Consider the following 24,683-nt stretch of genomic DNA (forward strand, 5'->3'; position numbering starts at 1 on the left):
ATGTCTCATGGTAACCAGTTCCTGAACAGCTGCTCTTCCTGTCGGACGGGTTTGTTCGACTTCCTCCAGGGATGGTCGAAGGTGGTGGAATGTGACTTATCTCTGAGGCCAAAAGGAGTTTCTGCCCCGAAACCTAGAGATGTCCATGGGTTGTTCCGGGCTTGTCAGGCTGTGAGATTTACTCATCCTTCCACACTGACGAGCAGGTCGCTATTCGAGGTGACGTGCCTGATCCCCATGCTTGACGCGGGACGGGGAATCCCGGCTCCTGACTCTTGGTGGCTCTGAGTCCCTTAGGGAGCTTAAGTGTGGTGGCAATGCTGGGCCGTGCCTGGCACAGCTGTGGCTTTAGCCTTTCATGACAAGCATTTGCATGCTTCACTCGCTAACCTCTTTGCAGGGACCACAGACACAGATGTGACAGTGACAGTGTCCCCAGCTTTATCTGCCTTCTCGAGACCTAGGGAGACCTCAGCACTTCTGCCCACCACTACCTCCACCAGCACAGCCACCACTCCTCCCTCCAGCCCTGAAGTGGAAAGAGGGACCACCCCAGAGGAGAAGTCCAGCACGCCACCGTACATCTTCACAGCCAGCACTGCAACTACTTGGGGCAGCAGCCCTGCAGCCTCTAATATCACTGTGCTGTCTGAGAGGGGCAGCACAACCCASAGCTCTGCCAGTTTGCCTGCTGGCACTACCACATTCCAGGTAGTCTCCATCACCACAGGAAAGGGGACCACCACTGATGCCCAGTCTCCAACCACTGCAACCCTGACATCCACCTGTACTGAGACGACAGCCAGCACACCCATGGGGACCAGCACAGCTCCAGGCATCAGTCTGACCAGAGGCGACACAAGCATGGTGCCTCCTTCGACCTCTCCCCTTCTTACTTCCACCATGGAGGGCACCACACTTGCCACGAGCACCAGTTTAGAGCCAGCCATGACCTCACCACTTTGCAGCACATCCCAGGAGACCAGCAGTACATCTTCATCTACAATGACTCCTCCCATCACGACAGAAGAGACAGCCACTCTGGCTGGGTCCTCGACATTGCTGGAAGGCACCACAAGTGCCTTTGTCACCAGCACGGCTGTCTCAGAGAGCACTCTCACTGCCACCCAGCCAGAGACCACAGCTGGGACCACCCCTGCTATCTCCTCCTCGACCTCAGGGACAGCCCTGGACACGACAAGWGTGCCTCAAACCTCAAGTGCAGCAACAAGTGAGTACCATTGAGGTGGTGTTCAGAGACTGGGGATGCACTCAGGGTTGGATGAAGCCCTTCAGGATCTCCAATCCTGTTCCTGGTGGGTACCCAATTACCTCATCCTGGGCCATACTTAYTGTGTCTCTGCCTGAGGCAGATGCAGTCTGCACCCCTGTCCCCTACTGCTAGCCCTGAAGTATTTACCACATCTCTGTTAGCATCTGGGCTAACTGAAGAGTCCTGGTACAACTCAGGTGCTACAGTTCCCCAGTTTGAGTGGATCATGCACTGCATGCTGGTACACGGCAGACAAGTAATGGTACCGTATATCTGGTAGGTGTAGGATGCCAGAGTCTCTGCTACAGATTCCTGTGGAAATGCAGGCTTACAAAAGTCCTGCAGAAAAATCTGTGTGATCTTATTGCAATAGAAGCAGCCATCAGCTGGGAAAATTAATGCTTTGCTACAGCCAGCGATTTCCCCTCTGCAGGGCGGAATCTGTAGCCCCAGGTGTGGGAGGTGCAGMCTAGGTGTGAAGGAAGAACTTGGGAGCTGTGGTGTGGATTTAAAAATCATCCTCACACCAGGCTATGAGACACAGCATGTATGGGCAGCATGCTCCAGTTTGTCTCCTGACCCATTTGTACTGAGGCCGTCAGACTTATTGCAGCAGTGACWTGTGGATTTGTGGCTGGAAAGCTGTGGGAACAGATTTGCTTGTATTCCTATAAATACTCTGCCAGGAGGAGCTGGACTCAGCTGCTTCCACCCCAGAGCATAGCCTGCCCCACTGGAGTTAACTCCTCCGAGTGTTGAGAGCAGTCGTTGGCTCTTCCCCAGGGGGACCAGCCGCTGTCTTTKCACAGTCCCAGGCCTCAGAGCAATGCCAGCATTTCAGGAAACGGGGAGCTGGCAGCAGGGGAGGCCYTATATTTTGGCTAGTCCTTTCCCAGCTGTAGAAACATCTTACATCTCTGCAGGCACTGCTRATGTAACCTCACTTTACCCATCAACGGAGCCCTCATCCCCTGCCACTGACTCAACCCAGAGTCCAGAGGTTACCATCAGCACCACTGCAGACGAGCCAGTGACACCGCTTGTTTGCCCCAGCGCCGTGACTAACACCAGTAAGTGCAGCCCCTTCTCACCTCCTGGGGCTCCAAACCCTCCTCCAGATGGGCTGACAAGAGTTGTGCATGCCCTGCTGCACCATGGGCATTGCCACCACCCTGGCACTGCAGTAGCTTTTGGGCTTCCTGGCAGCTGGTGTGGTGGTCCCCAGGCTGGCCTGCGGAGCTGAGGAAAGCCATCTGCCCTGGGAGCCCAGTGCCTTTGCTGTGTTCTTGATATGGGGACACTGGCAGTCAGTGAGATGTGTGGTGGTCTCTTGGGAACACGCAAGGTGGGCAGCAGCCTGAAAAGCAGGTTTGAAAAGACCTGCCAGCCCTGAACCGGGGAAGGGAGACCTTTTCCATATCCCCTCCCTCCACATGCGTGTCTCAGGTTCTTTCCTGCTGCCAGTGGAGATGGTCAAAGTGAGAGCAACGCATGTTTTCCCAGCTGTGTTGTAGGTGGAGAGCAGCAGCTGTGTTTTCKGTACACAAGGAGGGTTATTCACCTGCCAGTGTAAGGGTCCGTGACATGACCAAGCTGTGATCTGAGAGAAGGTCCTGTGTCTCTCACTGACAGTGCTGGACTAGGGAGCTGGCATCTGTCTCCGTACCTCCCTCTGCTCTCTCAGGTGCTTTGTTGCATAGCCTCGGACAAGCCATTTCATCTCTCTGTGCTTCCCTGTACAATATGGATGGTAAGAAATCCCAGGTGGGGGCAGAGGCTGTCTCCTATGAGCTGACACAGATCTGCAACGAGGGTGCCCAGGGAGAGGGCTCCGGATCCTGCCACAATGCAACTGAAGGGTCAGCAGGGATAACAAGAGCCATGTTTTCTGTTCCTAGGTGCATCATCTCACCTCTTTCTGTCACTGCGCCTAACCGTTCCCCTGGACCTTGAAAGCTCTGTGGCCCAGGAGCTGATTTTGTCCAAGGTGAGGCCTCCTAGAAGTGCACTGAAGAGGGGAYGCTGGTTTGCATTTGCCAGCTGAGGTCCAGTAAACTGTGGAGGGAGTCAGATAGCTAAAGTGGGGAGAATGACTCCCTCCTGTACCCTGTACCCTGCATTGAATTTTACCCTCAGCCCTTTCAAGTGGAAAAAATTTTCCTTCTCCTGGGCTAGTCCAGGCTCCTGGTGGGAAATGGATATCAGGGAGCCCCTCCTGAACTGTTTTTAAATACTATGTGGGTTTCATGACTGTCCTCTTCCTCCAGCTCCGTGGGGATCTGCAGACTGCGTTCCCGTGTGCTGGCTTCATGGTGGAGTGGAGAGGGAAGAGGAGGACCTGAATGCTCTCCTCCCAGCCTGAGGACCTGCAGGGCAGGGAACTGAGTAAATTTGCAAGCATTCTGCTCTCGATTCCTTATTCCACGATRGTGTGGCTCTCTAGGGTGACCTGTGCAGCTCCTGTTGAACCCAGACTCCCCCATCCAACATTACACCCCRATGCCAATGACCACCAAAGCACCCTGCACCCTGTTCTCCCGGGCTGGGGTTGTCCCTGTCACTTTCTGCAGTCTGTATGCATCTTGCCCCGTGCATCTTGCTCAAGCTCTCCTATGGCCTTGTACCAGTCCCAATGTCCACATTTTGGACCTTCTGCTGTCCCCTGGTTCTTCTGGGCAGCTGGATGGAGAGACAGGCTGCCCGTGAGCCCCTACAAGGGCTTTCATGGTTGGGATGGCAATGAGGGATGGCTGATTTTATGAATATGGGCCATATCAACCCTTTTATGGAGCTGATAAATAAGAGAAAGGAGATCTGGAGACCCTGCTCCTGGGCTAGTTAACACTGGTAGGTGGCAGGTCTCTATGTCCAGAGCTTAGTCTGTTGGTACTAGTAACCTCCAAGGCTTTGCAGTCTGGAGATATTGCAAYATCAGAACCCTTGGAGAGCTGCTGCTAGATGGGAAAAAGCCAGAGGGCTGCTTTGTGTTCAGAGCAGGGCCAGGATGGAGTCCAGGGGTGGCTCTGGGAATGAAACAGAAGAGGAAATGAACCCCCATTTTCCATCTGAGTACAGTTCTGGGTACAGCCGTGCTCTTCAGCTCTCAGCATGGAGCATGAATGAAACTGAAGCCCATCAGGTCTCCCYCCTGGGCCTGCCTGTGATATTGGTATTGGAGCAGCGCACCCACACCAACGCAGGCAGGCAGTAAAGAGAAATCCCGCATTTTTCATGGCAAAGATGATGTCTTCTTTTTTTTTCCAAATTACCTTCTTGTATTTTTGGCTTCACTCTCTAGCAGAGATACTGTGGAGGAAAACCACCTGGATTCAACTGGGGACCAAGTGGATCTGATTACACCTTAGGAACCAGCAGTGGCCACCAGCTAGGATGAGTGCCTGCACAGCTGGACATTTATTTATATGCTTCCTTCTCTGAAATAAATGATGGACTGGGAGATTTGMTTTTGCAGTTCCCCCAGGTGGAGCAGGTGGTTTTATCACCCAATTGCAGAACGCAAATGCGTTCAGGGAGCTGGGGGAGGACTGGTGGGCTGGGGAAACCTGTCTGGCTGCAGATCAGATAGAGTGAAGGTGGGAAAAGGAAAAGCCTTTCCACACAGCTGGAGCCCAGCCTTGAACATCCAGCATCCGAACAGCCTGGGGGCTTGTGGCACTCCCTGCTTTGCTGCTCTCTGGCCCATTACGCCCCTCCTACCGCTGGTGCGGCTGTGTGCACAGTGGGGCCATGGAAACGCTATGGGCTGTGGTCCTTCCTTGTTTTTTTCCAGTCTCCAGCTAAGGAGACGGCTGTAGTATCTGTCCCCCTGCAGCAAAGTCATTTATTAACTGGTTAATTGGGCAAGTAAAATCAAACTGAAGCAATTATTAGCCTAAGCAAGTCACCTTGTGGGGAGATTGAAAACTAAAATGATGAACAAAATAGCTATGTTGTTCTTAGGGGTTATTTTTGGCTGATCCCTTTCTGCAGCCCTGATTCTGGCTCACAGTCTATGATGCCTTGGAAAAGGAAAGGRCTGGTGGCAAGGGCAGGTGAGAGGGTGCCAATCCCAGCTGGGATGCTGTGTGTGGGGGGCTGCAGGAGGGTGATGAGGGGAAGCCAAACTCAGGAACTGCTTGAGTCCCCTTGAGTTATTATCCATCCAGGAACAGGGCCAACAGTGAGACAGGATGGGAAAAGGTGCTTTGAAACCATCCCACCTTCTGCTGACTCCTGGAGGCCCGGACAAGCCAGGAGAGGCTCAGCTGGGCCTGGAGGAGGGGGCTGAGCCCAGACATCTCATCCCGATGCTCTGATTTCAGCAGGATTTGCTTCTCCATCCTGCCGCTGGACCTCCTGCTCTTCGGTCCGTATGAGCTGCAGCACCAGTCCGCAGGTCCCCATGCGGGGCAAGGCTCTGTGTGTGTGTGTGTGGAGATATAAGGGCATATCCTCCCGTGGTCACTTAGGGACCTTGCTGCTGGCATGCCACATCCTTTTCCTCATGGCCAGCCCATCCCCTAGGTGAGAGATCAGCTTATTCCTCCCTGTTATCGCTAGCRGGGGGATAGTGCTCAGATCCGTCTGTAGGCTGCCTTGGGGGGTCATGTGTAGACACGTTGCTTGCCGCCAGCCCCTGAATCTTTGTGGGGCATAGTGTAAGGCTTGTTCCTCAGGAATGTAGCCAGTTCCGGGAGATGCATCCACCTCCCCCTCAGGAAAGGCACAAAGCACGGCCAGCCCCACATCCCGGATGCGTGCCATTATTCTAGGACTCTGGCTTTTTCAAGCTGTTGCTGCGGCCGTCAGCACCAAGGCACAACAGGTCCCTGAGATCCTGGTGCGCTCAACTGTGGTGCCCGGGCAGCCAGGGAAAAGGCTGCTAGAAGGGGTGCCTGGAGCGGACGCCTGGTGGGGTACTGGGAAATGATCCTCGTRATCAGCCTACGCTGTGGAGTGAGGCCAAGAGTCCTCCCACGCCAAGTCCCACCGGGCTGATTTCTCCGGCTGCTGAATCCATAACTTCAGACCCCAGGACATGGAACAGGGCCAGGGCTGGGATAATGGATCCAAAGTGCGTCACAAAGGGAGGAAAAGGTCCTGAAGTGCTGGGATGAAAAGGTGACTGGGGCACTTACTTACTATCCCTGGCTGCCATGGCCTCCTTCCACCGCTGCAGTGATGTGGGGGTGACGGGACAGGAGATACCCCTGTCTCCATGGGTCCTTCCACCCCTGGGCCTGGGATGGAGAACAGGGACGTGACTTTGACAGGGTGCTGGACAGTGCTCCAGCCAACCCCTACCCAGCATGGTCAAATGCCCATGGTCTCTGTGCTGGCCATCCCAGTGGGGCTGGGCACCTATGTGCCCCACGGCTGCTTGCCTCTCACTTTCCATGGGCACCTGGCTCCTTCAGGACTTGGATCCAAGTACTGTTGCAGTCCTGAGCACARGAATTGCCCAGTAAAGGTGCACCCCTCTTGGAGACCCCACTCCTGGCTGGGAGCCCCTGGTGATGGGGAGCTATGGGTGCCCTTGGTGCCTTTCCCTGGTGAGCTGCTGCCAGTTGCACTGCACAGCTGGTACAAGTTTGGATTGCTCTGGCCTCTGCRTCCAAGCATGGATGTCTTTTCGGGTCTTTTCCTCCACGTTAAGGGAGGCCGCCCGTGCCTCCCCAGGAAGAYAGGCTTTGGCTGTAATCAGGTCTCTGTGATGAATTAAGCAGACTGAGCCAGGGAGGTCCCTCACAGCCAGGGGCTTTTCCAAYCCTTAAATCATTTCTCAGCCTCTGTGCTGTCACTCACATAGCAGCGCCATTCCTGGGAGCAGCCCTGCTCCCCTATGGTGCTTCTGGTTCCGTTGTGCCCAGAGGGTAAACTGCCTTCAGAGCACCTAGAAGTGTGGCTGGTGTGGCGTCACGGGGCCGCTTGCCAAATTGCTGGCCCCTTGTGACTCAGGTGTCCCTTTCAGCGTCACCCTCCCCTTCCCCCCCGCCAGTGGCTATGGCTAAGCATCAGCCCAGCTTGCGATGGGGGAACATTGCAATGCACYGGGTGTACCAAGTGATCCAGAACCAGCAGGGTTGATGGATAACCTGGTCCCCCCTTCTCGAAATGCCCTTGCTGGGACACYGGAGCAGTCCCGGTGAGAGATGCCGAAACCTCCGTGGGGCTGGAACAACCAGCCCATTAAACTCAGGAATGCCGATAAGGCACTGCATGCGGGGGCTGCCCACCTCCTGCACCTCCTGGGGCTGCTGCGTTGGGCCCAGCAGGATGTTGTGTGCTGGGATCCGCCACCTTGCTGCTCCCCAGATCTGGATTGCTGAGGGAGAGTGTCTGCTCCCCAAACCAACCTTTCCCTGGCTTGTTTTCCTGGCTGGTTTTGGTCTGAAAGGACTCTGCTGACACCAACTCAGAAATCAGGCTTTCTGCAGAGCTCAAGCCTCCTCTCTCCCCTCTTTCCTGGCTCCAGTGTCCATTCCGTGCTGAGCCCTCTGGAGCAGATTCTCATGCAGTTGCCAGCTGGCATCCTGTAGAGTGGGCCTGGGAAAATGTGTCCCCATCACATTGCTGCCATGGGGCAGGCACTTYGGCCAGCCCTGGACCACAGTTAACCATTCTTGCAGGAGCCACTGGCTTGCTGGGGACCTCCATTTCAGGCATCACAGAGGGATCGATGGAAAGACCCTTTCCAGAGTGGGACTGGAGCACCAGCCTCATGATGAAGGATGATCAGCCCTGCTATCATTGGGCTGTGGGCTTTCCTAGCAGAACCAGTGTACAGGGATGAGTCGGTTCATTACCCAGTCTGTGTACACACTCTGAGGACTGACCAAAGCTAGAGGAGCATCAGGAAGACGGAGTTTTTGGAGGGTAGCACTGTCTGGAGAAGCAGATGTGAGGGACTCCTGACGGTGTGGGTCCCAGTGCACCACAGGGGGTGACTGTTGCCATTGCCATCTCTAACTTGGCAACCTCTTCCCAAAGTGACCAGCTGAGCCAGGTATTGATGCTCTGAAGGGAGATGTGGCAGCAAGGCCCCAACAGGTGGCAAAACCCCAGGCTGCGGATGATCCACGGGAGCACTAGCAGTGCCACGATGGCCCAGGGATCTCCACAGTCAGGAGGGACTGACCGCTCTGCAGCAGAGCCCAGGGCATGGGGAGCCATGGGCAAGCCTTGGGCTGGGTGTCAGGCTGCAAGGCAGCAGCTTAGAAGAGGTCTGAGAGCAAGGTGGGTTGGAAGTGCCTCGTGTCAACTGAGCTATTTCACCCCGCGCCAAGCAGAGCRTTTGCGATGATGCGTGTGGTTCCCACTGCGCTGTGCACCTCAAACACTTGCTGGAGCCACTCTCCTGACACAAGCACATATTCCACAACTGGGCTGSCACAGGGCTTTCCAAAGCAACACAGCATCCTCAGCCCTGGCTGAAGATACGGCAGTACCAGAGGGTTTGGATCCCTCTTAGCGTCTGCCGGCCCAGGTGTGGCAGCTGCCTGGATGGTCACTCGCTCCGTATGGCCCCGTGGTCAGCAGCGCCCGCTGCTCGGGCCCCTGCCGCGCCGTCCTCCCTTGCCTTGCCACCGCTTTGGCGTTCCTGGTGGGCGTTCGTTCCGGGCGAGCGCCGCTCTCTCCTCTGATTTATGCTCTGCCCTGTTCCCGGGCTGCTGCGCTGGTCACGGCGGGGGGGAAATGCGTGGGTTTATACGACAGGCTTTCGTCGGCCGTGACTTGGCTTCCCTTGGCGTTTCCCCCAGGAAGGCTGCCTGGCTGGGGGTGGCTGGCGGGGGGACRTGTCGCTTGGTGGCCGCTTAGTAAAGGCTGGCTCCGGCAGGACATCGTGTGCTGCCCAGCTCCGGGGTTGCAACACCTCCAATAACACTTTGCAGGCGTCGCTTGGGGCATTTCTGCTTAAGAAGCATTTAATTGATTACAAAAACATGTAATGGTGGGTGTTTGCATAATGCTTTTCACTGGGGGAGCTCAAAGGACTTTGCAGGCAGGGAGCAGGAATTGCTATAGCTGGGGAAAGGGGGGGACATCGAGGAATAGGGGTGAGGTGAGCCACGAGCTGAGCCAGCAGCAGGGGAAGAGTAGCCAGGACTGGGCCTTTTCCTGCTCTAATAACTGGGAAAGCTGGTCCCACCTTGTAGTGKAGCTTCACTGGCCAGTTCCCCCTCTCCTGGCACCCCCAACCCTCCTGCACTGCTGCACCCATCTGGGGCTGAGGTGTTCAATGCCGCTGGACTGTGCTGGCTGTCTGCACTGGGACCCCCAGTGGGACCTCAGCTGAGGGGTGGGGGGCTCGTCTGGTGCCCCAGGGCCTGCCCCCAGCCCTGCCTCTCCAGCTGCGCAAACCCTCCCGAGGCCCCGGGGCAGCTCTGAGCCGAGCAGGAACTTGAATCCTGCCTTGCGCCGGGACAGGACCCCGCTCGGTAGCTGATCTCGAAGCCCACGGTGTCCCCGTGGGCACCATGGCACGGGCGGCACCTTCCAGCCGCGCTGGCTCCGGCTGCCCCGGCCGGCTGCTCCGCGGCACTTCGCCGCGCGGCAGGTCCCCCGCGATGCTCTTGTGCGCCCGCTGGCAGCGCGTGGGCAAACYCGGCGGGAGGGGGCTGCTCTTCCCCAGCGCCCTCCTGGCTCCCGSGGAGGGAGCGGGGTTTCGTGGGGAAGCACGGTGTGCCCCTGCCAGCCCTCGGGGAGGGGGGAGCAGGACTTTGCAGACAGGGAACGGTGACAGGGACGTGGAGGGAAAGCACAGCGGGGAGGGAGGGGACAGCGGGTGCAACCTGCCTCCTTTAGTCATCCCTATAAATAGGAGGGCCTGGGAACAGGATTACACCTGTGGGACTCCGGCTCTGGCAGGAGAGGCAGGCAGGGACGAGCCTTCCCAGCCCCAGAGGAGGCCTYGTGGCATGGGGGCCAGGGGATGGATGCTGCGGACCTTCGTGGGATGCTGCGTGTGGATTTTGCACGGTACGTYCTCTGTTTCCCTGCTAGCACCAAACCTCTAGTGCTCCCTGACCCAGCARGTAAGGTGCTGAGCTGCTGTTTCTTTCTGGCTACACTGGAAGCTTTTCCTATGACCAGTACTTGCAGTACCTTGCAGCCAAAAAGCTAGGGAGGTGTTTCATGCAGAGGCATCACCGTGGCTTGGCAGTGAGCTGCAGCAGCTGCGGGGCCAGTTGCAGTCTTCACATCCTGTGGGAGAGAGAAGGACCAAAACTGGGGAGACAGCATGCCACCATGCACCCCTCCAGCAAGCAAACCAAATGGCTACCTGACAAATTGGGTCTGCAAGACACCAGAGGTGCTCCTGTCCCTCCCCTACCTGGGGAAGGGCAAGCTGTGGTGCAAAGCTCCTCTCGCACAAGCTTCCTGTGAATCTGCAGCTCAGGTTGCTGGCCTGCAGGGTGGATGGCATTTCCTGCTGTACATGGAAGAGTTAAGATAAAACGCGGAGGTGGAGCCTGTCAGACTTACCTGGGGGGACTTGACTGACTCACTTTCTTTTCTTTGAGACAAGAAGAGAAGCAGCTGATCTCTGGTTGATAGGAAAGTGTTGGTTGTTGCAAAAGCCTTAGCTCAGCAAGCCAAGATGGGAGAAGGGCAGGAGGGGTAAGGAGAGGAAATGGCCTGGCGGAAAGGGAAACAGGGGGCTGGAGGGGGACGGATCCCTTGAGGATTGTTCTGGGATAGGAGATAATTTTCATTAATGACTTTGCCACAAAGCTATCAGTGTGCTAACGAGCTGGGCTGGCAGCGAGGGCAGAGGCATCCCCGTTGCTTGGGGGATCTGCCTAAGTCACAGGGGGAACCTGTTGAGCTGGAGCACCAGGATGAGGAACAGGCTTGGGCTGTAGGAATGGTGCTGAGGGGATCATCTCACCCTCAGGGTGGACTTTGTTTCCCCTAATTACAGCTGCCTAAAGSCAAGTGTCAGCAGATCCTCCAGGCCACTCCTAGAGCTGGCAGAGATATCTTGGCCTCTCCAGAAACTGCATCCSCATCCTAAAAGGAGACTAGGAGCTGCTCAGTATTTCTTCCAAGGGTACCAAACCCCTCAGTTTCCACTGACAGCTTTAAGTGTTAGCCCACCTCATGGGGTATGTGGGAACTGAGCAGGAGAGCACAGGCTCTGACCCCAGGAAARGATTAATGAACCTGGCTTAATTGCAATGAATCAAAAGTCATGTGCAATTAATAAATACTTTACTAAGCTGCAACTCCTCACCTGTCAAAAAACTTTAAAGAATGTGTATTTTAATGCATCCCAGACACCCAACAGGTGAAAAACGTAAGAACCAGAGAGGTTCTGCAGAAATAAGTATGCTCTGGGGTGGCTCTGCAAAGAGGAGAGAGTGCTAAGGGCTGTCCTAAGATTGCACTTTGAAATGCTCTTGGGGGTATGAACTAGATTTATTGGTCCCCAGCTCTTCTGAGGCAACTGCCAGGCAATGCCGTCCCTTCACAGCGTTATCTGGGTTGGGCTGCAGCATCCTGTGGTATTGAGCAGCCGTAGCCCCTTGTGCCTGTGCATACGCAAGCATTTCTCCCTGACCTGGAACGAACCGTGTCCTGCGTCAGTCAACTGCTGCTAACGCAGTGGGATGCAAGACGTTGCAGAGCTGCCGTGCCATCTCCAACCTGCTGCGTACACGATGGCCTGGATTGCGCTTCTTGTATCTTCARTCAGATGGTGCATTGTAAGGCAGCAGCAAGAGAAAACAGGGCTTAGAAAAGCTCCCTGCTTTTTAGCAGCTCCATGGGCACGTTAGCTGTCTTCCCCAGCCCTCCCAGGAAGGGACAGGCCCGGGCTGCAGCTCACCTAACAGGGTCTGCTGGGGAATGCAGCAGGGTGCAAATAACCTGCCCTGGCTGTGGCCCAGCCCTGTGGTTTAACAGCTCTGTGGGAGGATGCTCAGAGATAATGTTGCTGCAGAAATTGTGGCCAGGTGCTCGTGATTAAAGAGCTCAGCCCCCTATCATGAAACACAGGAACAAAATCACCTTCAGGCGTTTCTCTAAAGTCCCCTTTCATGTACACACAAACCCTGCTCCCCCTCACTCATCCCTACCATGCCGTGCTCTTTCTCAGCTTRGCCACCCCCCCACCCGTGCCTCTGCTCATCCCAAAGCTGTCCCTTCCCTCTGCCCCCCAGTCCCTTCCCCCCTGCCTCCCCATGCATTTCCACAGCGAAGCCCAGCTTGGGTTACGGCTGCCACCTGGTTGCTTTTGGACTGTGTGAAGGATGTGATAGCAGTTAGGCCGACCCCAAGCCGGCACGTGGGACACCCTTCCTCCTTGCCAGCACCCCTGCCCTCCTTCCCCCGGGGCAGGGCCTGGTGCAGTGCCCGGGGCTGCACAGCTGGGGCCGTGTGCGGTGCTCAGCGTGGCAGGAGGATGCTCCTTAACCTGGCTCTGATTTGTGTTTCTCTGCAGGGCTCGGGGCTGCTGTCGCGGTCCCTGTCACCACGGAGGGGCCGTTTGGGGTGGACACGGCTTCTSCCTCCACCGCAGACAGCTCACTGCCCCGCGCCCTGGTGCCGGGGACCGCAGAGACGAGCACCGCAGCGGCTCTGCTGCCACGCACCACAACCAAYGCTGAAATCGCCCCCTCGCTGGCAGATAGCCTCCTTGTTGGAGGCCCCACGAGCCCACCCTTCCCCACCGGGGCAGAGCTGAGCAATTTGGTGACAGCTGCGAACGAATACGGCCCCCGCTCAGTGGCAGGGAGCAATGCTGAGGCCAGTCCATCGCCTTCAGGGCCMGAAGAAACACAGGTGCCTGCTGGAGACCCCCAAGCTTTGACAAATGTGACCAAGTCCCTTAATGTGTCTCAAGAAAATGAACGGGATTTGGATGCTCCAGCTGCAGATGCTGCCTCATTTTCCACACGTGAGCCCCTTTCCTCCCCAAATGCTGAGCCTAATGTAACAGAAGCTGCTCCTGACACATCCCTCGGGGTTACCCCAGCCTCCCTGGTCTTTGTGGACCCCACCAACAACTTCTCAGCGTCTGTGGCAAGAGAGGGAGCAGAGGACTTGGAGCCTTCTGCTGTCACTGCATCCATCCCAAATTTCCCTTCCCCATCAGATGCGGGGGTGCAGCTGATCCCCGGGACAACTGGGGACCAGGCTGTCAGCAGCCCCTTGGGTCTTGGCATCACCACACCACCAAGCAGAGGGCTGGATACAGCCACGGTGGGTATGAGTGAGGAAGGTGTAACCCTCGCTGTGGATTTCCGAAGCGGAGCGAGTGCCCCCTCCTTGACTCCAAACCCCGGAGCTGGAGAGTTGCTTGCAACACAGCAGGACGAGCACGCCAGTGAGACCACGGGCCTCATCTGGGAGCCATCAAGAGAAACAGCCCCGGCTGCTGAGGAAGGTCCCACTCCTTTAGAGGCTGGAATTGCAGGAGATGCAATTGATGGTGCTTTTGGCACATCTGACTTGTCCCATTCCGCTCCAGGGAATGGGATGGTGTTGGGAGCAGCAGGAAAGCCGGATGAAACCTCCCGCTTTGCTGGCGAGACAGAACTGAGCCCTGATGCTTTACCAGGACCCAACAGGGATGAGCAGAGGTCTCCAGAGGTGTATTTGGACAGCCCTAATTCAGCCCCATCTCCTGCAGCTAGTGGGGCTCTCGCAGCACCTGCAGAGACCGATGTGCAAAGTACCACCGCCACTTCCCTGGTCGCCGCACCGCTCCTGGAGCACCCAGTGTGGCCGCCTGCGGGGACCGTGGCTCCAGCTGAGTCTTCCCTGTACCCTGCTCCATGGGACACTGCCACTGTTGGTCTGCCATCCCCTGYGGACATCCCTGCTGGGTCCTTGGCCTCCCTTGCCTCCCCCATCACTGCTGACTCTCCTCAGCTGGTCCCAGATGCTGTGGCTGGCACCCTTTCTGGGGCTGATGATGGAGCAGAGATGTTGTCGAGCCCCAGGCTCAGTGCTTCTGTGTCCCCATCCCTCAGGGGGGCAGAGTCAGAGGGGACAGCAGCTGGCATCTCTGAGGGAGCAGGGCTCCCCTCAGCCAACGGGTTAGGCACTGGCTTGAACCCAGCGTTAGATATCCCCAGCTTAGCTGCCCTTGGACCTGCCCCTGAGGGCTGGCCTGGCCTGGGCCCGGGGCTGCCAGAAGCAGAGGGGAGTGAAGCTGGCACAGCAGAGCAGGTGCTGGGAGGAGGTGGCATCACGACAGGGAGCGAGCCGTCCCTGAGCTCCACTTTGGGCAGTGGGACAGCAGTTGGGATGGATCAGCTGCCTGAAGCCTGGTCCCCATCTGGTCTTGCCTCCCCTGATGATGTGGTTTCAGCATCCTCTGTTTTGGAGACTGAAGGAGTAGGACCCRTCCCAGAGGCAGCTCCTGGCCCTGAMWACCCTTCCCGGGCCTCTCTGGACAGCGAGGGTGGTCCAGACCTCACTGCAGATCTGGGGGCTGAGAGCACAGGGAATGGGGCAGGGGCAGGAAATCCAGAGAGCTCGAGCCCTGATGTGGACACCGGTCTTCCAGCCTTCAGCCCACAGCAGGATCCTGCAGTCCTGGGAGAGCTGTCAGCAGGAGAAGCAGGAGTTCTGACGGATGCTGAACTGTCCCATCCATCGTCTCTTGGGAATGGAGCAGGAGTGGCTACAACCCTGGGAGAAATGTCCTCACCAGGCCCTGCAGCTCCTGGCAGTTCTGGCCTGGARTCTGACCTTGAGGCAGCTGCAGGACAAGGGGATTTGCCCATTGAAACCCTCAGCACTGCCAACTCTCCTCAGACAGCCCCAGGTGCTGTAGCTGGCACCCTTTCTGGGGCTGAAGATGGAGCAGAGATGCCAGCAAGTCCAAACCTCAATACTCCTGTGTTCCCACCTCTTGAAGGGTCAGAGCTACAGGGGTTGGTGGGCAGCACTTCTGAGGGAGCAGGACTCCCTGGAAACGATGGACAAGGTCCTGGSTTGAGTTCAGCACTAGATGCCCCCAGCTCAGCATCCTTCAGCCTGGTGGGACCTGTGTTACCTGTCCCCGTGGACTGGCCTGGCACTGGCCCGGGTCTGCTGGCAGCAGAGGGGAGCAAAACCAGCATGGCAGAGCAGGTRCTGGGAGAAGGTGGCAGCAGAGGCAAGGGTGAGCCGTCTTTGAGTTCCGTTCTGGGCAGCGAGACAGTGGCTGGGATGAATCAGCTGCCTGGTGCTGGGTCTCTGTCCAGTCCTGCCTCTGCCAATGATGTGGTTGCGGTTTTGGAAACTGCCAGTGTGAGCAACCTCGGGGAGCCCAGTGCCCCTGGCTTTTTGCAACCTAYCCTGGGAAGTGCTCAGCCTGAGGTCCCTCCTGCCACAGGAGAAGCAGATAAACTGGCTGAGGCCATTCCTGGTGATGGAGTGTCCCCAGGGAAGTTGCAGAGCCCTGCTGTGGAAGGAACATCTGTTTTGGGAGCCCCTGATGGAGCAGTAAGAGCTATGGAGCACTCTGCACCCTCCTCTCTGTCTGTTGAAGGGGCTTCATCACTTGGGACAGCTGGCATGACTATGGCAGGAGCAGGCCTTCCCAATGCCARTGGAGGAGCTGATGGTTTGAACACAGATTCTGCTGCTTCTGGCCTAGGGTCTTCAGGCCTCGAGGGCTCTCCTGTGTCTTCCCCTGGCATCCAGAGTGGTTCAGATCTTGGACCTTCTGATGCAAAACTGAGCCAGGTCAATGTGGTGGAACTGCCTGCAGGAGAAGCAGGAGTCTCGGCTGGTGATGAAGCTTCCCTTCGTACCAGTTCAGGAGATGGGGCAGGAGCCATCAAACAAATAGCATCATCTACCCTTGCCTCCCCACAGCAAAAGCAGATCCTGGTCCCGTCAGCTCCGGACACTGGTGTTGCCGCTGCTGGTATTGCTGGCTTGCTGGGCTCTTCTCTGCTGCTCCCTGGGCATGGACTTGGAGCGTTGCCTGCCTCCTTGGGAGGCATGGGGGAAAGCTCAGGGCTGGTGCCTAATGAAACCCCCACCTTTCCCTCCGGTGTCCAGAGTGGTAGCAGCTCAGTGGCAGCAGGCATACCGCTGGCCGCAGCAAAGGTGCTCAGTGGGCCACTGGCTGATGCTGGAAGTACCCTTCCTTGGTCTCCTGATGACAAGACAGCCTCAGGAATGCCAGTACCTTTGGGAGAAGAGCTCCTGGCTGCCCCTGTGTCTCCTAGTGTGGGTCCAGCTGTGCCTCCTGCTGCTGAGGGTCTGTCTGCTGGCTCTGGATTTTCTTCTCCAGTTTCCGCAAGTGACTTGCCAGCAGGACCATCTACACTGGAGAAGGGAGGTCTTAGGGTAGCCTCAGCAATTCCTGGTGGATCTGCCCTGCTCCTGCCACCTCCCCAGCCCAAAAGCCCTGGGATCCTGTCTGGCCCTCTCTCTGCTGAAGGGAGAGGAGATGCCGATAGCCCAGGGAAGCTGAGTCCCAGGCTCTCCAGTGTGGCAATGAGGCCAGGAGTCGCAGCTCAGCCACTTCCTGCAGCGCCTGCAAAGCCCCCTGCTCAACCCTCACTAGTGCAAGGTCCAGCAGTAGGGGGGTCCCCTGGCCTTGCTGCTATCAGGATTGCTGCTGGAAACCCCACAACAAAAATCACGGGACTAGGATCTGCTGGCGGTTCGTCACCCATGGCCCTGCAGCCCTCCTCAGGCAGCAAGGCAATCACGGGACTCACCAGTGCAGCCGCTGCGGGCTCTGCTGCTGCTGGATCGAGCGTCTCTGCAGCCTTCCCAGGCCAGGGAGAAGCCTGGGGAGGGCCACCAGCAACTTCACGCCCGACCGTATCCTGCAGCCCCACAGCTGCTGGACCGGCCCCACTGGCCCTGTTCCATGGTGGTGCAAAGGTGATCCCCAGGCCAGGAGTAAATGGGGCAGCTGCTCTCCCCCAGGCATCATCCAACACGCTTCCAGCTCCACTGGGAAGGCCTGAAGCCCTGATGTCTGTGACCACAGGTAGGGGAGGCGTGTGAGGATGACTTGGGGTGGGAGCAGCAGTGGGGTTCAACCCRTGCAGTGGGCAGACGGGGAGGGAGAGCTGAGATGATTGGACAGGGGTCAGGATGCTGGTGGGAGATGTGCTGCTAGGAGCTCCCATGGTGTCTGGATGAGCATGGGATGCTGAGTACACACAGCAGGAGCCTGGCTCTTCCATTGGGCTGAGCAGACCTTTTTGCCTGTTATCGTACAGAAAAAATCCCCTCCAAATACTTTATTTAACAGACATAAAAGTGGAGCTGGAGGCTATAAAAGTCTCTAGAAACAGGCGTGGGATGTTTAACTTACTGCTGTCTCCCTGCTGCAGTCCCTTGCTCTGTTTCGTTTCAGTTCCAGCGGTGCCCCTCTATGGATATGGAGCAAGGGAAAACGACCGCGAGTATGTTGTAAGGAGACTGGACTTTAATTCTCCACTTTTCAAGCCTGAGATTGGATTCCCATTTGGGAAAACCCTGCRTGATTCTCTCTATGTGAGTCTAACTTGCTTGACTTGTTGGTGCGTAGATGGCCATCACCCAAAAACCTGGTAGGAGAGAATGGATGCTGGGGACGTAGGATGGGTGCCTTGGGGAGGTGAATTAAGCAGGATGCTTTCAGTGCCTGTTCACAGTGGGAGGTGACTCTGTGGCCGTTTCAGTGGGGTCTGGCAGTGGCCTTCCTCAGGTTTGGTTCTCAGARATTTCAAACATCTGTTGATTGCCACCACAGAGATGCTGGGGCCCTTCCTATCCCTATTTTGTAACGTGGTTTCCAGTGTCTGATTTGGTAGAGCCCGTTAGAGAGGTTAACCAAAAGCTTTAATCATTTCCCCCATGCTATGGTTTCCATGCTATACCATCACGGGTTGCTGCTTTGTTCTCAGTCCCCGTCAGGTCAGCGTGGGGTCCCAGGGGTCCCACCAGGCTGCATCTGGCATCGGGGCCTGCCACAAACCAACAGGCATCAAGGGGCATCAGCCTGGCCCACAAACGTCTGAGCAGCTTGTCCTGCCGGCCCTGACTTCACGTCAGATGTAGGAACTGATGGATGGATCACTGTGTTCAGTTCACAGACAACGGACAAATCATTTTCCCAGCCTCAGACAACAACGTCTTCCAATACCCCAACCCACCTCCYGGTGGGTTTAATGGCCATGAGAAGGTTCCCATGATCGCCGTGTTTTGGGATGATGCAGACTTCTCCAGAGGGGTCGGCACCACGTTTTACCAGGTCAGTGAAGCCACTTGTGTGCTACACTAGGTTGCTCTGAGGACTATTGCATTAAGCACCTTTCGATAATAAACTCATTACATGTTTTTTGGATGCCCCTTGCGATGTATAATCAACCGAGCCAATGAGTGGCACTTCCCACGACTGGGCCAGACCTGAGAGCAGAAAGGCTCTGCCCTCTCGGATAGAGCATCTGGGCTACTGCTGCTCCCTTCATGGGCCAAATTTAGATATGTCTTTGCTTTGTTGAGAGATAACGTCCACACGCATGTACCAAACCCGCAGGAGTTCCTCACCCTGAACTCTGCCACACCTCCCTTCGTCCGCGATGTGGAAGCCAAGATTCGGCGGTACATGAAAACCTCGTACTCAGCGGTCTGGACTCTGAAGGTCACCTGGGAGAAGGCTCCTGCCCACACAGCGCAGACTGACACCAGGAGGGTGAGGGACTGCTGGAGCTTAAGGGATTGCCATCAAATTGGGCTCTGTGTGTGTGTGTGGGGGGGGTTAGGATACTGGTCCCCTGTTTGGATATGCTGGTTGGATTTTCCTGCCAGAGGGCTGAGCTGATTCCTGAAAATCCTTGGGAGTGTTTAAGAGGTAGGGATGGACAAACTGAGCAGTGAACTCCTGGGGCTGGTGCAGAGTCCACCTTGTTTCTGGTGTCGGCACCGAGAGCTGCTGCAAGCCCGGGCTGATGCTTGTGCTTTCTTTTGTGGAGATTTCTGCCGGCCCACGGGCACTCACATCGCCTGTGCCTGAAAATAAGAAACTGATTTTGTGCAAAAGCTCAGTATTGGTAAGCTTTGTGCTAAAAGGCAATGGGCTACACCCATGTTTGGTGATTTACAGGTTTTTGGGGGGAACATTGTTAGTTGAACTCCCTCTGCTCTCTAAAATCTTTCTTTAATGTGAGGCAAGTTCACTGTGTACCARAAACGCTATTTTTTTTCAGTTACAAAACACTGTCTGACTTTGAGGCTTCTCATGAAACCACATCGAAGTAAAAATGTCATGCTTGTCATGCAGAACGTAAACCAACCCAGACTTGCATTTTCCTCGCGCTTTAGGAATTGAGCCCCTCTGTCTCGCCATCCGCAGCAAGCGCGGACCYGTACCCCTAATCTTAAACCCAGCAGCTTTGCTTGGTTTCTGAGCCGACTGCCTTGTATCTCCACAGACAAGCACATACCAAGCCGTCCTCACCACTGATGGCTTCAAATCCTATCTCCTGATCCTGTACCAAGACGGAGGCATGAAATGGGATTACACCCAACTTGCTGCTACGAATGTGCTCATCGGCTATTCCAGGTAGTTGTTCGTGGCTCAGAGGGGCCGTACGGATGGTTTCCTACCCCCTGCCTTCTCCGAGCACCGGGCTGAGCTGAGCTGCAGGCTCTGGCTGGTTTAATCCTTCCCCACCGAAGCGCACTGGACGGATGAGGCAGCCCAGCTGAGGTCTGCTCACCCGTGTGGCCTAACAGCCCTACACACGGGTGTTTGCCCCATTAGTTGGATCGCACCGCAAAACCCTTATGTGCTGGGCTATGCTGACGATAAGATCTTCACATCCCGCTGTAGCCCGGGACTGGCAGAGCCTTGGCAGTTTGAGGATTAGTTGTGGGGAATAGCTTGTGTTTAATGAACTTTGCGCTGCTCGGAAGGGATTTCCAGTTGCTTGGCTCGAGCAGGCGCTTCCTGACCCTGGTTACATTATCCCTCGCTCTGCGCTGGGGCTTCACAGACTGGCAGTCTCCAGGATCCGGTTATTAGTGGTTTTCCACTGCTGGGTTAAAACGAGACTCACGGGGCGAGGAGCACAGCGTGCACACGCACGTTTGTGTGCGAGCGCTCACACGCTGCGTCCCAGCTGTGAAAACAGCGCAACCCCCAGTTCCCGAGGGCCCCGAGCCTCAGCTGCACCAAAACTCGCAGCGTCTCGTGGAAGGGACGCGGAGCCTGGCACGGCTTGCGCCTCTGCCCAGCAGCCCACTGCGCCGCAACTCGGAGAGCACGGGGCCGGCCGGGAGCAGCTCCAGGCGGGCGAAGGGGTGGCCCAGGGATGGGCTGAGGCCGGGCAGAATCCGACCCGCTCCAGGAATTGCAGTCTCTGATTTTTTACTTATTTATTTCTCTTCTTTCTGCACACAGTGGGGATGGATTTTACCACAACGACGACCTCACTCAAAGACCTCCAGCTGCTAAATACCGCCCTGACCAGTTCAGGGGCTACAACACAGGTAGGGATGCGCAGCCCGGGGACATCAAAATCTGGCCTGCTGGAGGCAACAAGATGTCACCAAGGCCAAGACTTCCCCTCAAGTACCAGCTGTGTCCTAAGGTTGATCTACGTGCTTGAAATATCCCTACCATCTTCACGGGCACTTTTTGCTCTGCTCTTTAGAAATGGCTCTGTCCAGGATTTCTTCTTGGCAAAAGCATCTGTTTCCCATTTCCCTGGCAATGGTTTGGCAGTGTTATATTCGGGGTTGRGGGTCCGTGCTGGGTTAACTTTCTGCATCAGCAATAGTCACCTCTCGTACTGAGCCAAAGGCAACCTTGGCCGGAGGCGTCAGCTGCTGGTTTCTCTCCCTGCTTCTCCCCAGATCTCCGTGGGCTGTGGATATACCAGCTGGGGAGCCGCRGGGGGATCAACTACAGGCTGAAGTGCCTGGCGTGGACGGAGCAGCAGCAGGAGCCGCGGGTGTGGAGCCGGGGCCTGCCCGCGTGCCCCTGCTCCCTGCAGCAAGGGCGGCGGGACCATCGCTTCAGGAGCGCCCGGGCAGGCAAGTGGTGCCGCCGCTCTCCGGACCCTCCCCAGGACCCCCGCGGGGTGGCTGGGCTCTCTGCTAGCGTGCCAGGCAGGGGACATCGGGGCGAGCGAGGAGGGGGGATGCAGGCAGTGCTGCCCCTCGGGGCAGGACCGATGGACGATGGCGAAGGGAAGCCCCCCTCCTCTCCGCGGGGCCGCGGACCGGAGGCACCGCGGCGATGCTCACCGCTGCCCCGTTTCAGGCCGGCTGGGCGGCCGCTTGACGATGCTGCACTCCGCCTTTCCGAACCAGTACGGCGCCGGGGTCCGGTGCCTCTACGACAGCCAGAGCCAGCTCGTGGAGGGGCGGCAGGAGAGGTACTGGCGKTTCCTGAGGCTGGCGTCCCCTTACCGTGGTAAGCACAGGCAGCCCGGCTCTCCCGACCSTAACCCACGGCAGCGTTATTCCGCGGGTCAGGAATATTAGCCTCCTGCAGAGGCCACTGATATCTTTAGCCGTGAGCTAAATTCGTGCCAAGAGAGAGGTGACATGATGTTAGGGCAAGCAGCACAAGGCTGGCATGCGCTGGGCTGGCAGTGGCAATCAGAGGCTGACGAGCAAAGGGTTGTGGTATTTTCCAGCTTGGTGCCTGGCACTGCGGGGAGCTTGCCAGCTGCTTGGGCATATTCGTGGGCCACCTGGCCAGGGCATGGTTGCTGCCAGTCTCTGGCGTGTGGCTTCGCCAGCTGCAGCRGCGCTGGCATTGCAGAGCTCACCGCTGTGGCAGGGACCAGCTCCCTCTCCAGCACTGTGCCTTGCACCCACAGGCTTTTCAGCCCAGGTTGACCTGTAGGCTTAGCTGTATTTTGTATCTATCATCTGGGGAAGCTGGAGCCCAGCAGGATAAAGGGTGGAGAAAGGGCTGAGAGTAGCATCCTCATGTCCCAAGGCTTTAGTAATGCCGAGCTAATGCAGCAGCACTGCGCTAATGCCCAGCTAATTGCAGCCTCCTGCAGCCAGCAGGAGGTGAGTCAAGGCAGCAATAAATCCAGGAGCTTGTGGAGGGGAAATCGGTGTGAAATCAGACAAGGCATGAAATTGGTGTGAAATGAGACTGCGGTTTATAAAGGATAGGTGTGATATTCATCTAGAAGGGATTTTACCCCAGTAAATCAAGGGCTTTGAAATGCACACAGATTCACCAGGCTTGGTGCTGTGGGTGAGTGAATTCAACCATTTCTCCTCTGCCCTTTGCCTCTGTGACACCGGGGTGGGCTGGGATGGCGGGAGGGTTCCCCATGCCAAGTCGCGTGGCTGAGGTTGGCGTCACCRTAGCCTCTAAATCATTTTAATCTCCATGCAAATCTATTTCCTGACATACTGTTGCCCTTGGAGGGAGCATGGATAATCTGATACCTGCAAAACATGGTGTTTTGCACCACGCGCTGCGGCCGGTACGAGCTGACGCTGCCCTGCTTGGAGCTGGTGTTTCCTGCTTTCCTCCTCTTGCTCTAATTTCTGCCTCTAGACCAGGAGCTGAAGTTGCATGACTGGTGCTGTAACCAGGCGGGAAGTGCCCAGCTCTGTGCCAAGTACAGCGAGAAGAGACCAAAGATTGGCTGTGATGGATACCAGCCACGCAGCACCGGTGGGTTTCCAGCCAGTGGAGTGCTGGGGTGGGAGACCCGCTCAGTCTCCATGTGGCTGATGCAAAGACTGCCCACAGCRGGTGTGGGAGGGGTTTCAGGGGGTCCAAGCATGGGCTGGCCAGTGCTGCGTTTGGTGTGTGTCTGGTCCGCCTGGGATTAGGCTTCTTCAGTGGTGACTGGAAGAGGAGGGTTTGGAGCAAGGGTCTAGATTAGGAAACCCTTCACTCCCTGAGAGATCCCAGAGGTGATATTTCAAGCCTGGGAAATGGGGTGGCCAACGGTGGTGGCTCCTTGCTGACAACCCAAAATATCTCATTGCTGACACAATCCAAAACATCTCCTCCCTGGGGAGCTGATGGGTTCAACACATGGGAGCACAAACGCCTTCTGTGGTGTCCAGCACTGGAGGCCTGGACGTGGGCTACCTGSGAGAGCACCAGTATAGTCTGGGGATGATGACACCAAAAGGGGAGGAGAAACATGGACAATGTGGTTCTTTGGCATAAACTGATTTGTCTTCGTTCTTGGGAATGACAGGGCGGTCGTCGGAAGAGGCAGACAGCTACTCAGACGAGCAGTAAGGTGAGTGCACGCAGGACTGCTTGCTCCCACCCCTGCCGCAGCAGGCAGAAAGCACCCAGGGCCCAGCCTGTCCCAGGCCCAGGGGAAAAGTGTGGGGCTACAGCCAGGGTGGGAGGCTCTGACCCCATTCAAGGCAGTGAGCACTTACTGCTGCTTCTTTCTTGCAGATGGGGAGGCTGTATAACTTGACACTCGTACCATTCCTCGTCCACCATGATCTGTGCCATGGCTGATCCTCCAACAAGCGTTTTGCTCCCATTCCCACGCAGGAAACCTGCGTGACCCTGTTTGCCCTGCTCGCTGTAGCCACAATCATCCCGTACCCTCAGTGCAGGGTGCTTGCAGTTGCATTTGCTGGTAGAAGTTCACATTTCTTTCCCAGATAAGTCACAGGGAGCTGGTTGCTTTATTCACCCTATCCTGGCTGCAGCCCTGTGGGTACCTGTTGTGCCGGGCTGCTCCAACGAACCAGGTCCCTCCCCGCCTTTGGGGAGGCGGGCAAGTATTTCTGAGCTGTGTCAGTCAACTGTCTCCTCTTCCCTGCATCTCAGGAGAGGCAGGAGGGGAGGGATGGTTGTGTCCCAGCAAGTGGGAAAGGGTTTCTGCACCTCGTATGGGCTGGATGAAGCCAAACCCCTGAGCGTGTCACTGCCTCTGGTGGCCCATTGAGATGGTCCTTTTGGCTCGTGGTATCTAGGTGTCCTGCATCCCACTCCTGTCCTGAGCCTTTCCTCTCGGGCAGTGCAGAGGCTCCTGCTTCCCAGAGAAGGAGCAACTCACAGGACTAGTCCAGAATTAGACTGATGTCTCTACTGGATATGTAAGGGCAAAATTCACCCCCACAATCAGAAAGGGTGGTAGAAAATTTTTTTTTGCGTGTGAGAGGGCATCTCTATTTCTTAAGAAAAAAAAATCTTTGTCAAATACGGTTCGTTCAATAAAGTGTCTGAGGGGCATAAGCATCTCTGATCCTATGGCAACCATGTCTCCTGCTGTGCCGAGGGATGGGGGCAGGTGCACAGCAGTGGTATGGTGAGCTGGGTGGGATGTTTGCAGCTGGGCTCTGKCCCCTGCCAGCCTCAAGGAAAGGAGGACTAGGGACCGGGGCTGGCTCTTGCCTTGTGCCTGATGCACGTCCTGCACCAAGGACTCATCTTTGCCCAACATGGGTGAAGAGCAGCAGAGTGTTTGCAAGGATGTGGTCACAGGCTCCTGGAGCTATG

The 24,683-nt window shown here is 56.6% G+C and overlaps 2 protein-coding genes across 2 annotated transcripts; both read left to right on the forward strand.

Moving 5' to 3' along the window:
* Positions 1–4,730, forward strand: LOC146584254 (uncharacterized). Its single transcript, XM_085325106.1, has 5 exons — positions 1–91; positions 401–1,231; positions 2,197–2,343; positions 3,172–3,260; positions 3,541–4,730. Exons 1-5 carry the CDS (start codon positions 1–3, stop codon positions 3,613–3,615), a joined length of 1,233 nt encoding a protein of 410 aa, XP_085181232.1. The 3' UTR covers positions 3,616–4,730.
* Positions 4,731–10,131: 5,401 nt separating this feature from the next.
* LOC146584255 (uncharacterized) lies at positions 10,132–24,409 on the forward strand. The gene is made up of 12 exons (XM_085325115.1): positions 10,132–10,252; positions 12,720–17,225; positions 17,598–17,737; positions 18,312–18,476; positions 18,762–18,917; positions 19,657–19,787; positions 20,628–20,716; positions 21,083–21,262; positions 21,492–21,644; positions 22,758–22,877; positions 23,416–23,460; positions 23,628–24,409. Exons 1-11 carry the CDS (start codon positions 10,192–10,194, stop codon positions 23,457–23,459), a joined length of 5,745 nt encoding a protein of 1,914 aa, XP_085181241.1. The 5' UTR covers positions 10,132–10,191; the 3' UTR covers position 23,460; positions 23,628–24,409.
* The last annotated feature ends 274 nt before the right edge of the window (positions 24,410–24,683 follow it).

The sequence above is a fragment of the Rhea americana genome, unplaced genomic scaffold (genome assembly GCF_003343005.1).
Source record: "Rhea americana isolate MKP2758 unplaced genomic scaffold, rheAme1 scaffold_96, whole genome shotgun sequence".
Classification (NCBI taxonomy): domain Eukaryota; kingdom Metazoa; phylum Chordata; class Aves; order Rheiformes; family Rheidae; genus Rhea; species Rhea americana.